Source organism: Ailuropoda melanoleuca, chromosome 7 (assembly GCF_002007445.2).
Source record: "Ailuropoda melanoleuca isolate Jingjing chromosome 7, ASM200744v2, whole genome shotgun sequence".
In the NCBI taxonomy this organism is placed as follows: Eukaryota; Metazoa; Chordata; class Mammalia; order Carnivora; family Ursidae; genus Ailuropoda; species Ailuropoda melanoleuca.
The window spans coordinates 34531646-34548315 of NC_048224.1; the positions used below are offsets into that span (position 1 = coordinate 34531646).

The 16670-nt window shown below is 34.1% G+C and overlaps 1 protein-coding gene across 2 annotated transcripts in view; it reads left to right on the forward strand.

Annotated features, from left to right (window-relative positions):
• TMEM38B (transmembrane protein 38B) overlaps nucleotides 1-16670 on the forward strand; it is a 52786-nt gene that overhangs the window by 18584 nt on the left and 17532 nt on the right. For both annotated transcript variants that reach the window (XM_002927670.4, XM_034664228.1), the window contains 3 exons: nucleotides 315-471; nucleotides 12689-12873; nucleotides 13664-13751. In XM_002927670.4, the coding sequence (XP_002927716.1) occupies nucleotides 315-471; nucleotides 12689-12873; nucleotides 13664-13751 (430 nt within the window). The remainder of the gene's footprint in view (nucleotides 1-314; nucleotides 472-12688; nucleotides 12874-13663; nucleotides 13752-16670) is intronic.

Below are 16670 nucleotides of genomic sequence, written 5' to 3' on the forward strand. Positions count from 1 at the left end.
AAAAAAAAAAAAAAAAAAAAAAAAAAGGAGAGAGTAGGTAAGGAGATTGTTTATAATAACATGTGCTACTAGGAAACTGGTTGTAAGAGCCTGGACAGTATTTTAAAGGTGCCCCACATCCCGTATGTCTTAAAATGTTTCCAGTCTTGCTTTAAAACCAAAGATAGAGTTTATGATGGTAGTGATTGTTGCACCTGTGAGTAAGCTTTTGAAAGTTATGAAATTAAGAAGTTTATTTCTTTAGTGCCAGTGGTACTTTAGGATTTGTTTAGTATGCAATTATCTCAGACCACATTTTTACTTTACCATTTCAGGAGCTGTGGCAGTGGCATGGAAGAATCCTGTTTCCAGCTGGTTTACTGCTATGCTCCATTGCTTTGGTGGAGGAATTTTATCCTGTGTATTGCTTGCAGAGCCTCCGTTGAGGTTTTTTGCAAACAACACTAATATATTACTGGCATCTTCAATCTGGTAAGCTGCCATTATGGTGAACTATGAGACATTTTTAAAATTGTTTTGTAAATTATTAGTAAATGAATTTTTTTCTTTAAAACCTATATTATGTTCTTGGAAAGTGAATGCATGTGCAAAGGAAGGAATCCAAATAAAGCCAATGTTTTTAAGTATAAAGTTTGTCTCTTTCTCACCCTTCCCTTTTTCCCAGAGGCAAGTGTTGTTACCATTGTTTTATGTATCTTTAGTTGGAAGCTTGTCAGATGTGAAAGGGCACCAAATATTTGGCCCAAAACAGTTTAACTAACTCATACAAACAGATGTACAACAGGATAAAATCAGGAATGTGACCAACTACACAAAAAATCCAAGTGATTATGATTCATATGTAATAATCATTCTTGTCATATTCTCTGTTGGATTTTTCAGAGTCATGGGATTCAACATTAATTTTGTTTTTAATTTAGTTTTGAAGTGAAGAAAAAATGTTAGCAGGAATTGCTTTGGATTCTTAAAAATTCAAATATTAGTTATCCTTAAGATTGATCCATCAAGCTAAAAAAAAAACTATAATGCAGTCAGAGTGCTTTGCTACATCTGAAGCAGAAACAATACTTTTGATTAAAAACCCTATCAAATATATAATGTTAGGAACACTGTAAGTTCATTTTTATTGTTAATTTTTAAATGAATACGTAACCAGTCTTAAAAAGGAATATTATAAGTAGTAGTGGCAATGGGAAGAAGTAATAGTGGAAACCTGTGGCAGTGGAAACAAGTAGAAGTAGAATAATAAATTTGATAGCTAATATTTTCTAAGTTGTTAACCGTATATCAGCTAAATTCTTTATATTCATATTTCATCATAAGCGTCCTGTAAGGTAACCATTATTTTTACATTTGACAAATGAGAAAACTGAGGTATTGAGAAACTTTGCTACAATTTACATGTTTAGTAAGTGATTGAACTACGATCAAAACCAGGAAATTTGACTTTGGAGGCTTGACATTTAATGGCCACTATCTCTCATAAATTAGTTTTTTTTGTTTTGTTTTGTTTTTTGTTTTTTTAAGTAAACTCTACCCCCAGTGTGGGATTCAAAGTCATGACACTGACATCAAGAGTGCATGCTTTACCAACTGAGCCAGCCAGGTGCCCCTATCTCACATAACTTGTTTAACCATCTCTTAAAGTATAATCTTTCACCTGCTATGTGTTTTCTTTTGTTCTTTCTTTCTTCCTTCCTTCCTTCCTTCCTTCCTTCCTTCCTTCCTTTTTTTTTTTTTTGAAGTACAATTAACATATAGTGTTATGTTAGTTTTGGTGTACAGTATGTTTGAAGAATTCTATATATTATTCAGTGCTCATAATGATAAGTGTACTCTTCAACCCTTTTATCTATTTCACCCATTTCCCTACCCACCTGCCCTTTGGCAACCAGCAGTTTGTTCTCTGTATTTAAGAGTGTTTTGGTCTCTTTTTTTCTTGGTTCATTTGTTTTGTTTTTTAAATTCCACATGTAAGTGAAATCATAATGTTTTTGTCTTTTCTGACTGACTTATTTTATTTGGCATTATACCATCCAGGTCCATTTTTAACAACACTAATTATCAGGAAAATGCAAATCAGAAGTACAATGAGATATCACCTCATACCTGTCAGAATGTCTAAAATGAAAAACACAAGAAATAACAAGTGTTAGCCTGGATGTGGAGATAAAGGAACCCTTGTGCACTGTTGGTAGGAATGCAAATTGGTGCAGCCATTGTGGAAAACAGAATGAGGATTCCTTAAAAAATTAAAAATAGAATTACTATATGATCTAGTAATTCCACTACTGGGTAAAATGAAAATGAAAATCCTAATTTGAAAAGATACATGCACCTCTGTGTTTATGCAGCATCATTTAAATAGCCAAGAAATGGAAGCAACCCAAGTGTCCATCCATAGATAAGTATATAAAAAAGATACGGTATATACATAAAATGGAATATTATTCAGCCATAAAAAAGAATGAGATCTTGGGGCGCCTGGGTGGCTCAGTCGTTAAGAGTCTGCCTTCGGCTCGGCGTGATACTGGCGTTCTGGGATCGAGCTCCTCTGCTGGGAGCCTGCTTCTTCCTCTCCCTCTCCCCCTGCTTGTGGTCCCTCTCTCGCTGGCTGTCTCTCTCTCTGTCAAATAAATAAATAAAATCTTAAAAAAAAAATGACATCTTGCCATTTACAACAACATGGATGGACCTAGAGGGTATAATGCTGTGTTTTAAAAGGCTTTCTCAAGGACTTTTATTTCTATAACAATATTTAAAAGAGATCAGCTTAGCATTTATTATAATTTTTATAATTTAATTTATTATAATTTTTATAATGCTGAAACTGTATAAAAAGTAGGATATCCAGAGTCTGACACTTACTGTCATTTCCACTCCTGCTCCTGTATACTGACCACCACTCTTTCTTGCATGGACAAAGTGATTATTTAAAAATAAGTTAGAAGGGTGCCTGGGTGGCTCAGTAAGTTAGGTGTCTGACTCTTGATCTCAGCTCAGGTGTTGATCTCAGGGTGGTGAGTTCAAGCCCTGTGTCAGACTCCACGCTGGGTGTGGAGCCTACTCAAAAAATAAAAAAATAAATAAATAAAAATAAGTTAAAACATATTACTTCTATGCTTAGTAGTTTCTTATCTGTTTAAGAGCAAAATCTAAGACTCTTACTGTGGCCTATAAAATCCTACAATATCTTCCCTTTCATTCTTTCTGATGTAATGTCTTTCCATTGTACTCCTGTTCATTCTGTTTTAGCCACCATTGGTTTTACCATTTCTTGAACACATAAGGTGTTTTTCTACCTCAGTATGTTTGTACTTGGCATCTTCTCTTTGTAATGCTATTTCCCCAGAAGGCATGCATGTATGTGTGTGTGTGTGTGTGTGTGTGTGTGTGTGTGTGTGTGTGTGTGTATTTATTTATTTATTTTTCCCCCCCAGAGAGGCCTCCCTGACTGAAGTAGCACCTCCTTTCCCATGAGTATCACATCATCCTTCTTTATTTTTCTTCTTGGGCTTATTACTGTCTGACATATTATCTGTTTATTTCTTTTTTATGTTGATCTGTCTCATTCTACTAGAATAATAGCTTATCAGAACAGGGACTTTGTTTTTTGAACTGTTTGATAAGTACTTTTCTAGGTTCATTAAATACATTGCTAAAGAAATGGACTACTATGTATTGTTATAAGGGATTTCTGTGATTGAGTAGTAAGGATTACAGGTCTTGATTATTTGATCCCTTAAAGAAATAAAATTGCTTGTCTATAAATGGATGCTTTCTTGGCTTAAAGAGTATGTTAGAAATGGAAAATAAATGCATTTTTACTTGGTGAATTAATAGAATAGTATATAATGATTTGTTAACCTCAGATTTTTTATTATCCCAGTTTTATAAAGGAGGAAATTTAGGCTTAGGGAATTGATGAATGGCAGGGTCTGAATTCAATTTAGCGTTTGGATTATGATCTTAACCAAGATGAGTTTTCACCTTTTTTTAAAGATTTATTTATTTATTTGGAGAGACAGAGTGAGAGTGAGCACAAGCAGGAAGAGGGTCAGAGGAAGGGCGAGAAACAGACTCCCCACTGAGTAGGGAGCCTGATGTGGGGCTCGATCCCAGGACCCTGGATCATGACCTGAGCCGAAGGCAGACACGCTTAACCGATTGAGCCACGCAGGCGCCCCTAGATGAGTTTTCATTTTAAACAGTTTTCTTTTTTTAGGATCAAATCTTTTTATCTTACTTTTATTTTATTTATTTATTAAAATTTTTTTTCTTTAAAAATTTTCAATTAATATTGAACAGGTACAAAAGAATATTTATAAAATATATGCAATGTATAAAGAACTGTGATACAATAAAAACTGCATTTCCATCATTTAGAATAAGAATCTTTTTATTATAAAGTAAAAATTTAGAAAACCACAAAAAACAAATATTTTGCCTAATGAATTATTATAAAGTATAACCTTGAAACCACTACCCAGGTCAAGAGATAAGGCTTTGCCCTTCATCCTAGGAGCCCGTGTTGTGTGTCCCATTCCAATCACAATGCTTTTCCCACCTTAAGTAACCATTACAGCAGCACACCATTATCTTGACTTTTACGGTAATTGCTTGTATATTTTTATAATTTTATCATCCAAATGTTCATCCCTAGACACTATAATTTAGTCATGTCTCTTAAGAAAATTGATGTCTCTTAAGTCGTTTTCATTTTTTATGTTCCCCCTCCATACCTTTTTTCCCTTACAATTTATCTTTTGAAGAACTGGAACCCTTTGACATGTATAGAGTTTTCCATAGTCTGGAATGTGCTGATTGCATACTCATGGTGCAGATCATTATATTACTGTATTCTCTGTGTTTCCTGAAAATTGATAGCTTGGTTCAAAATACAAATCAGATTCAGGTTAGATCCCTTTGGCAAGACCATAAGAGGCCCAAAATACCTGATTTGCTTTCTTTTTTGTTGACATTAGCACTCTTACACTTAATGAGTGAATTAATTAACTGGGAATTGCAAAATGGTAATAGTCTAATTCTATCTTTTCTTCTTATGCATTAGATGGAGTAGTATAAATAAATACTTCCCATCAATCATCTATTATTTAGTTACCCAGTTGTAGGAACATACAGGAACAGCAGGAAAAATCCTTGATTCTTTATCTTTATGTACCAGTTTTCATGATAATTAATTGGTCCTCTGTCATCCTCCAAAGGTGACCATTTTTTTTTTTGAGTAATTATGAACTTACAGAGTTAAGTGTATTTTATAGGTTTCAATAAATTGCAGGTGTCGTTATTGATGCTCAGATTGTTTCATCTTTGGCTGGTGGGAGCTTCTTCAGATTGGTTCTTCAGCTCCTTGCTAATACTTAATATAAGATTCATCTTGTACTTTTCTTCTGCAAGCACTCATTTCTCTGTGTATCTCTGGTTTCTTTTAGTGAGAAATGGCATTTCAAGACCAAAATTTGAGCAGTAGAGATGTTCATTATTACTGGATTGATATTGTTTCTAAGCTTTTTCAGTGGTCAGAACTAGGAAAAATAAGGATGAAAATTATTCATGAGTTCATATTGATATTTTTAATTCAAATTCAAGACCATAGAGCCTTCATTAACACATAAAAGAACCTTAACACATAAAAGTGCCTTTTCTGTTATATATATTTTATATATATGTGTGTGTGTGTGTGTGTGTTTGTATGTGTGTGTATGTATCTCCTTTCTTCCACACTGAGAATTTTCTTTCTTGAGGGCAAAAGACATAAAAGAATTAGAATATTCCAACATTACTTATTTCTTTTATTCTTTATTATACACACAATACACAATAGCTTTGGAGTAATAGTACTAATACTACCACTGATGTGATTACTGAGAACATTAATTTTCTTTGGATATATACTTCTCGTTCTCTTCCCATTTTTAAAATAGATGTACTGTTCTACATTGTCCTAGTTGTAACTATTACATACTATTACTTTTCCCTTCCTAATCCTCATTCAGTCTTAGTTTTACAGCTAATTTTACGTTCGATGCTTATCACTAGTCCTTATGTCTGTGTCTCTTTAGTGATTTTGGTTGTTTGAAGCTTATGCTCTAGGAGATTCATCACTCAATTCCCATATGTTGATGTTTGTGTCTTTTGTACTTGAAAGTCAGTTTTACTGGGTATAAAATAATTGGATTATACTTTGTATCTTTGAGGATTTTAAAATGTTACTTCATTTCTTATGTCATAAAGCATTGCTGTGGAAAAAGTCTGATGATCATTTAATTTTCTTTTCCTTATAAGTCACATTCTTCTAGATGCTCCAAATATTTTTTTTTCCTGTTAAAGCCTAATAATTTAAATAAAATAAATCTTAGTGTTGTTCCTTCTGGGTCAGTATTTTTAGGTATGTGCTATATTTCTTTTTAGTAGGTACATGGTATTTTGTTTTTTGTTTTTTAACTGAGAACAAATTATTTTAGTATTTGTACTCTTCAGGAACTTGTGTGGTTGGTATATGGCTCTTTGTCTTTCTTCAGTGGACTTTTTAAATCTCTTTTTTTAGATTTAAAATGTTTTTCCCTTTCCCCTTCTATTTCTTTCAAGGTATTGTTATGTTTATTTCTCTGTTTTCAATCTAGTTTGGTTTTCATTACTGAAGTGATTTCTTTTCCTTTAAAAAAAATTTTTCCCCCAAGAATTGAACCTTCAGTTCTCAGTTTTTCTAATTTTGATGTATGTTGTTCTTTTATGTGTTGTATCACTTTTCTTAATGTCTTTAGCTTGTTTGGAAATACTGGGTTGCAGTTTTGATCTGTTCAGTGGACATATTTTCCTGAGTGCTTTCATTGTCTGTAGGGATTTATTCTGCTTTTTTTCTTAAAATAAATTTGTGTGATATTTGACCTTGATACTTTTCTGTTGGTCATTTTTATGTTGAATTGGGTTTCTTGAACTTTTAGGGTAATTCAGGAAAGATGTTCTGACTTCATAGAGCTCCTGCTTCTGTTGTTTTTATAGTGTTCAAAAGATGAGGACAGACCTTTCTTAGATTTCCTGCGTCTCTTTTCCATTACCCAGTTTGGTCTGAACCTTCCATTTCTTCTGTTGCTCTGTACTGCTCAGTTTTGATTCTATACCAGTGTTTTCTTCACATGGGGCTTGTTCTGGGAGACAGCTTGGGTGGATCCGTTTTGGAAGTTCATGGGGACTAAAATGCTTTAACCTCTTAGGAACTTTTTACTGTGGACCCTTTGTCTCACCTGGTATTGGAGAATGCCAGCTCTCTCCCAGTTTCAGCTGTTGTTATTGTTTCCAAATTGGCCTGTTGTGCTTTCTAGTGAGTACCCCTTTGCTATTTTGGCGTTGTTTTGTTCTGTGGTCCATTAGTTGCCACCTTGTTGCTTTCTTCTTCTTCAAAAAAGTATAGGTCTTATGGGTATTGGTGAATTGTCTCTGCCTGTTTGCATTTTGGGGTTTGAAGGGATACCTTGTCACATAATTTTAAGTGTTGTGGATGGGATTTTGGTTTTGCTTTCTAGTTGCCCTGTTTTTATGTTGGGATTTGAAGAGATAAAGTCTATGCAGCCAGTGCTGCCACCATCTTCCCTAAACCCTTGCCATTAGTTTCAGTGTCCCTTGTATCCTGCTTGATCCTATCTCTTTTCTTCCTTTCTCAGAGGTAACCATTACTCTTAATTTTGTGCTTATCCATTCCTTTACTTTTCTGTGTTCTGTGTGTTTAAGCATTATATCCCTAAACAATATAGTTTTTGAAAGTATTATATATGGCATCATGTGTATGTATTTTTCTGTGACTTGCTGTTTTTGGTCAGTCTGTGTTCTTGAGATTCAGTCTTATTGTGTATGGTTGTAATTTATTAATTTTCAGTTATAGCATACTAGAATTAGTTGTCATAATTTATTTATCCATTCTTCCGTTGACAGAGAGTTGTTTCTAGTTTTTCTATTACAAACAGTGTTGTTAAGAACATTCTTCCATGTACTTACTGGTGTACACAAGCAAGATTTTCTCTTGGTATTTGCTTAAGAGTAGATTTATCGAGGGGCACCTAAGTAGCGCAGTTGTTAAGCGTCTGCCTTTGGCTCAGGGCATGATCCTGGCGTTCTGGTATCGAGTCCCACATCGGTCTCCTCCACTGGGAGCCTGCTTTTTCCTCTCCCACTCCCCCTGTTTGTGTTCCCTCTCTCGCTGGCTGTCTCTGTCTCTGTCAAATAAATAAATAAAATCTTAAAAAAAAACTTTACTACATAATGCCAAATCATTCCTCAAAGTGGTTAACTAATTTACATTTCCACTGTATTGCATCCAACCTAAGAACTGGACTTTACCAATAACTTACATATATTTCTTCTCCCCTGCCCCATTTCTCTGCACTTTTCCTACAGATAACCTCTTTCCTGTTTGTGTTTATCTTACCTTTCTAAAAAAAAGAAGGCATAATAACATATGAATATTTACACAATAAGTTTTTAGTTTTACTTGTTTTGAGCCCTATTTTAAAATGGAATATTATACTGTATATAGTTCTCTGGGATGTGTTTTTTTTTTTTTTTAATTTCATTTATTTGAGAGAGAAAATGAGTGGGGTGGGGGGTTCGGGGCAGAATTAGAGAGAGAAGCAGACTCCCCTCTGAGCAGGGAGCCTGATGCGGGGCTTGATCCCAGCACCCTGGGATCATAACCTGAGCCAAAGGCAGACACTTAGCCAGCTGAGCAACCCAGGCACCCCTGAGACTTGTTTTTTTTCACTCAACATTATATTACTAGATTCACCTATATCTTTGGATGTGGTTGTAGTACATTCCTTCTCATGCTGTATAATTTATTAATATCTGTATTTTATTTTGCTGATGAGCATTGTTGTTGGTTATAAAACAGTAATAATAGCAGCCACTGATAAGAGTATTCACTTTGTATTAGACATTTTTTAAGTGCTTTTTATATATTATTTCCCTTAAACCTTACAAGAATTGTGTGAGGTAGGTACTGTTTTATTCTCATTTAGCAGTTGATGTAACTGAGCAAGATGGGTTAAGTAACTTGCTCTGTCGGCTCTTATGTCAGTGTGTTGTTTTGGATTCTGGAAATATAGATAGTATCTCTGTCCTCTCAGACCCTTGAATATAAAAAAGGATACTTGTTTAAAGACACAGTATATTTTACTACTTTATTTTTAATGTTTTAATGTTGAGAAAAAATTTGTAATCTTTGCTTTATTTGATTTTAATTTGAGAGGTAAATTATATTTGGAATGTATTTCAAACTCTAGGAAGCTGAACTACGGGATTCCGTGAATGCACTTACTGGAAAGGCCATCTTTATTTAGTATAACAGCTCATAGTGCTCACATGTGGATATTAGCACCATCTACTGGCAACGGGAAACAATAGCTTGGTGTGTCACAGTATAGTATTGTTTGGAAGACAGTGTATACCTTCGTAGGATTTTTCTTTTTGAAATCTGTTCTGGGGGAAATTAATATTTTGTAATTTTTCTGTGTACTGGGTTTTGTGCCCCAGTTTGGTTTCCTTAAACTTCCAAGTATCAACTATTAAATATTGCACATTTGCATAATTGAGACTATTGCTTTGAGGAAAAATACAAGAAAAGGTATAGTTTTATAGGTCTGTCATCCTCCAGTATTTTTCAAAGCATACATAAAATACATAAAGTTATTAATTTGTTCGAGTAATAAGAGCAAAAGCAAACCTGTCATATTAGACTAATATGAACTGTATTTAATTTGTCATTCTGTTTTGGCTTAGTTAAGTAATACTGTCTTTTGTAGTCAGAGGAGTAGAATTAATAATAGAGTGAAAACAAGGGTTCTCTGACTGTGGGAAGCTTCTCTCTGCTCAGCTCTTGGTATTAACCTAAATTCTTTCTTTTTTTTTATTTTTATTTTTTTTAAAGATTTTATTTATTTATTTGACAGAGATAGAGACAGCCAGCGAGAGAGGGAACACAAGCAGGGGGAGTGGGAGAGGAAGCAGCAGGCTCACAGCAGAGGAGCCCAATGTGGGGCTCGATCCCATAAGGCCGGGATCACGCCCTGAGCCAAAGGCAGACGCCCAACCGCTGTGCCACCCAGGCGCCCCCTAAATTTCACCTTTCCTACTTAAACTGGTTTAGCTTTCTTTGTCATTGGCTGACATCTTATCTGCATCCTATTTTAGGCTATCCTCTATTATTTTGAACTATTCTTTGCTATTTTTTCCCTCTTTTAACCTATGTGACTTAAAAATGTATGAGAAATCATTTTCCTTCTCATTCTGTTTCTTGTCTGATATGTTCCATTTCTTCTTTTCCAGTGTGTTTTCTTTAGACAATTTACAAGTTAAAGTTGCCTTAGATGTGACGATTTTAGTAAGAGGTGAAATATAATCTTTTTAAAAGGAGGGACATGGTGATTGCTTAATGCATGTTGGTTGAGTGGTTCATTAAGGGAATTTTAAAAAGCTGACTTACCTTATAGAGCAAGAATGGCTGTTTAGGGAGCCACTGGTCTGATATGTTTACTTGTGAATCTCCTGAGAACAATAAACAATTGTTTTTTGTCCTGTGGCTATTTAACACAGGAAATGAGAATTGTTTTCTGTTTAAAATGTTAGCATATTGTAGGTATACTTTAACAATATCTGATTAAATAGGATAAAGACTTGTTTATTTTATTTTAAAATAGCAATAATTACAAATTTTAGACCATATGCCATAATGTCACATAGTTGAATATAAAAAGTCCAAGTGCTAATAATTTAGGTTTTTTAACTAATGTTAAAGATAGTCTTGGTGTAGAGAATGAAAATGGGGTCATTATACTGTATTCTTTTAGTTTTTGTTGTTTCTTTGAGTATTTTACTTTTGAGCATTCATTACTGCTAAAGGGAAACCTAATTCCCCTTTCTTAATCTGCTCTATGGTGGATACCAAAGTATTTTTATTATAGTTACAAATATTTTTAAAAATTGCTTATTTTAAGTGTGACATCTTCTCCCAGTACTTAATCGACTTCCTTATTCTGTATTTAAAGAGAGGGGTGTATTGAGGCTCTCAAAATATATGAACATGTAAAATTTTTGAATGATATGTGTTGTTTTCATAATGCTTTTTACTTCTCTCGTAATTTATTCCTTTCTTTCAAACTCTTTAATTATCAACTGATTCTTTGACTTGGTATATTTTGTCTCCTGATTAACTGCTAATAAATTATTTAATTCAGAACTACTTTACATCATGCTGAATTTTAGGTGAGGGGATAACGAATGATTACTGCCATCTAAGGACCATTATATTTTACTGTGAGCTTTACACTCTTTATATGTTATAGAGAAAAATATGTAAAGAGATATGTTGAGGCATAAGAACTGATTGTTTTAGTTGTACAGAGCCATCAGAATTTAGTCTGAACTGAGAATATTAAAATGAAACTCCCACAGTCAAATGTACATGGTAGTATTTGAGTGGGACCTTGAAGAATAAGAAGGAACTGGTAAGTGGAGGTGAAGAAAGGGTGCTTCAGCCTGAACAAACCCTTGCATCTTGCATTGGATCTCTGAAGTAGTATTTTAACAAATAAATTTCATATTCCATGAATACTTTTGGGAATTCTGACTTTATGAATCATGAATTGCAGTTCTTTTGGAAGAAATATATAGAATATATACCACACCACAGATATGTGGTGATGTATTTTATACCACTCCATTAGAAAGATTATGTTCTGCTTTAAGCATGAAATCGTCTGCCGGAGTATTTTAGAAATGGGAGAAAAAAAACTAGTGTTTTTTCCGGTTAACACTATTGGTAAACTGTTTGAACAGGTGCTTAGAAAAAATTAGGCTTCCAAAAATAATTTACCTGAGGAGGAGTGAGTTATTCTTAAACTAGTATCACAATTTAATTAGAGAACAACTTTCATATTCTTTTACATGTATGTAAAAATAATTTTCCTCAACACAAATCTGTCTCCTTGAGACGAACTTTCTTTGTATAAGTCCTAGTTAATGTGCTGCACAAAAGGGCACAGGTAAAGATGTTAATAGGGTTGAAATGCAGCCCTTCTCAGCTACTAAGGGCTCTTCTCTAATTCCTTTTTCCAGGGGACAAACACACTCCAGTTAGAGAAGTCCCTATCCTAGAAGTGATTATACATTTGCTTTATTTAGTTAGTGGATTCAGCACTTAACCTTCTAGAAGAGTAGGCACAAATTAGGAACTCAGTAAATACTTTTTGCATATATAGAGTATTCAGAAGTCCAAACAAGATGAAATTCCTCTTTGATCACATGTTTTTAGCAAATTATTATATATGCCTCCTGTGATTTAGAAAAATTAACTATCCAATCTGTGGTCTTCTTGACGTCAAATTCTTCGTTAATATGGATAGTTCAGTTTGTTGTGCTTTGCCAAATTGTTATTGCCAATATGCTGGGTTTTTATTTCTTTTTATTGCTCTTCTTATGATTTAATTGTTTAAAAATCTAAGCTTACTTAACTAAATTAGGTGTATATTAAATATTCATTAAATAATTTATAATTATATCTCTATATTAATGCACATACTTAATATACTTAACACTTTATTTATAAAATATTTATTAAAATATTTTTGTTGTAAATATTTATACTTTATATATTAAAATATTTAAATTTTAATTTCAGGTATATTACATTTTTTTGCCCATGTGACCTAGTTTCCCAGGGCTATTCTTTCCTACCTGTTCAACTCTTGGCTGTGGGAATGAAAGAAGTGACCAGAACTTGGAAAATAGTAGGTGGAGTCACACATGCTAATAGCTATTACAAAAATGGCTGGATAGTCATGATAGCTATTGGATGGGCTCGAGGTAATATTAACATCATATGTTTGTAAATATTCCATTATTGATATGCTACTGCTACTGAATGGTTGTCTAGTTATATTAATGAGGATTGTATACTTTAGTAACAGTATTTTTGGGAGGAGGAAGTCTTCTCTTGGCTAGTAAAGTTAATTCATAATTGCACTTTTACTAGTACTAGTCATCAACCATTATTTTGAGCCTGACTACCTTACAATATAAAATTTTTATGATTGATTAGTAGCTCAGAACCAGAGGGATTCATAGTTAATGTATAGTGCCACCGTAAATAAAACAAGTTGACTTAAGAAATTATGTAAAAAGATTATATTAAAAATTGCTCTTTTTTTTGTTTTTTTCATCCTAATATCTAGAAGTAGTAAATATGATTGATTATGGGCTCATCTTTACTCTACATCACTTACTTTTATTGTTGAGTTCTTTTGTATGTAGAAATTGAACAAACTTCTCTAATCTCTCGTTGTACTGCATCTAAAACCAGTATCAGGGAATGAAATGATAAAGCAGAAAATTTTATTTTTTAGGCCTGAAATAAACCTTTAGGAACATCTCTGTGCTTGAGGCTCCTTAACCTTAGTTTTAACCTTAATTATGGTACAATAAGCAGTTGCCAACACTGATGAAAGGGAGGAATTACAATTGCCTCAGTACCATAAATGTACAAGAAAACTTTTTTCTTTATCCTCAAAATAATATTTTGGGGATCTTCTTGGGTTGTTTCAAATATTTTCTTCATAATATTTGGCTAAATATTCTTGTTTTATATTATTTTTAGGTGCAGGAGGTAGCATTATCACGAATTTTGAGCAGTTGGTAAAAGGAGGTTGGAAACCAGAAGCTGATGAATGGCTGAAGATGTCCTAGTGAGTTGGTGTAACTATACTGAGACCAGCTTTTTATTCTTAAATCTTACCAAATTTCTAAATATGGATACAATGGAGCTGAAAAAATAGTCATGATAATGGGAAGAGAATCAGGAAACTTACCCTTTCAAAAAGTCTGCTCTCGCAAATGTAGTTTTTAAAATAAATATTGATTCTTTTCTCTGTGGGTTCCTCCCCTTAGAAAATAAAAGCAAACCAAAGCTCCTGGATTGTTGCAGATTTGTGGGAAGAGTGTGTATTTATGGAGAGAAAACTGCATAGGAACATACTTCCCTGGATGGAAATGAATCAGTTGCAGGTTCTTGGGATTTTCATTAATGACTACAACATTATTCAGATTTCAGATTCACATAGTAGTAAAATGTTAAGCTTATGGAAACAAATCAGTCTGTATCATAACGCCTTGTTGCTTTAAAAATGAGAGTTGAGCTTAATTACACATAAAAGTAGGAAAAGATTAGAGGAAATAAACCACTCCATAATTGTAGAGTACAGACTACCTTTTGCATCCATTTAAGAGAATCCGATCATTAAATGTTATCTAAAGACACTGACTCATTCTTAAGTAAGTTACAGATGTATCCTCGATGCTCCTGAAAATGAAATAGAGAGATGTAGTTACTCTTTCCACAGTTAAAGAAGGAAAAGACTTAGGGAATAGTGGCCATAGTAAGCAAGGTGAGGAAAGACTCCCTGTGGAAAAAAGCTCATTGGAATAGATTAGAAATGAAGTTGAGAAGCAGTCTATATGATACATATATGTTTGTGCGAACCAACAAATTCTGGGATATTTAACTTGGAAAGTACCCCTTAAAGTGTGAATGAGGTAGTTTAGAAATAAGAGCAAACAAGGCTTTGATTGATAAGTTATAAATAAGGCATTAATGAGATTCAAGGGGAATTTTTCTCATTTTGAGCATATGCCTTGAAATGTCTCTCATAAAACATTTCTTGGGCTCTTATAACCACAATCAAATTGTTTCTCCTTTGTTCAAAACCTTGGAAAGACTCCCCAGATGGCCTGTAAAGCCGTCCAAGATCTGCCTTTCTTCCACACCCTATTTGCTTTGACTTCATTTCTTAATATTCTCTCTTTTGCTTGTATCCTTGAGCAAGCCAGATAACCTGCAGTGTATCCTTGAACAAATCTACCACGTAGTAAATACTCAATAAATATTAGATGAATGAAAGAATTATCAGTTGGTCAGATGGGATTGATCACTGGTTCATTATGGTATTTTGTGTATGTGTGTGTATATATAAATTTTCATTTATCTATAACTAAATATTTTTGCATAGTAGAGAAAGCCTAGATGGTCTCAGAGAATACATATATTGTCATAAACACAATGTTGGTAGTATTATGAATGTTAAAGGTGCTGGTGAGGGCTCAGAGGAAAATGAGCATGATACTGGAAATTGGAGGAGATGTGATACAGTTACATGGTGGGAGAAAACTTAGTTAACTGAGTCGTGTGCTACAGTTACGTGGAAAGCATAATTTGTGAGCAGTGAACTTGGGTATTTAGCTGAGGAGATTTCAAAGCAGTGTTAAAGGTCTGGACTGGTTTCTCCTTGCTGCTTTCAGTAAAGTGAGAGAGGAAACGTTGAATTGAGGGAATAACTGCTGAACAAAGAAACCAAGATGATGATTTGGAAAATTCTCAGCCTATCCAGATTGCAAAAGATGATTAAATTATGAGATTCATTTTTAGGAAAGTCTGTTGTGGAGACTTTCTAAGTTTTACTCTAAAGGTAAAGATTAAAGGTAAAGGGTGTGGCTGGAAAACTTTTGCTAGTGTTAAAGAAATTAGGTGTGTGACTCATGGATCCATTCAGCCATCACAGCACAAGCCAGGAATAGACATGAGATTGTCCAGAAAAGGTATGTGGAGGACCATCTTAACTAATGTCATGGATCCCTGTGTTGTATGCTGGAGACCCACAAGGTTTTTGAAAATGGTGTATCAGTAGAAACACTGTCAGCTTGCACTGAAAGGGACAGAGATAAGGTGAAATAAAAGGAGGCTGTCAGACTCCCAAAAATCTATAGGCAGGAAACAGGCTGATAAAACTGCTCGGCTGTAAACATGTGTTACCCTTCAAAGAAAAGGAAAAATGGATTTTGGCTGGGGGCCATGGGCCTAGAGGTCTGAGGCCAGGCCCACAGGTTGGAGTCCAGGTGCAAAGGCCAGAGTCATGAGTGCAGAGGTTAGAGCTATGGACTCAGAGGATGGAGCCTAATGTCACAGAGGATTATTCCCAGGCCTTGAAACCTTGAAACCTAATGGAATTTGCCCTGCTGGATTTTGAAATTGCAAAGGACCAGTGACCTCTTTCTTCCTTTCCTTTCATTTTCTCCCTTTTGGAATGGAAATGTCTCTATTACCCTGTACCTATTCCACTATTGTATTTCAGATGCAGATAAGCTCATTTTCTAGTTTCATAGGGAATTAATATAAGAATATTTTCTAAATGCATCCTGATTTTCCAAACCAGTCTCATTGACATATTCCTAAATCTCAGCCCTTCTCCAATTCCCTGTCCCATTTTATTGTTTGCAGAATCCTTGCTTTTCAGATTCAGAGCCTCTGAATTTATGCTCTAAGGGAGTGCAATCCAGAATGGACTGTGAGTATGCTAAGAGGAACCCATGAGGAGGCACTATGGTACAGAACCGAAACTATTAGAAACAAAGAATAGCAAAATGACATTAAGATAAACCTAGTTCCTTTTTCTTTTGATCTCATCCTTTAAAAATGTCAATTTGGTGTACATTTCATAATACAGTTGTATGTATATAGAATTTATAAATTAATTGATAAACACATACTAGTGTCTTAAAACACTTTTTTTTTTTTTTTGGGTCCCAAGAGAGGTGCACAGTTAAAAAGTTTT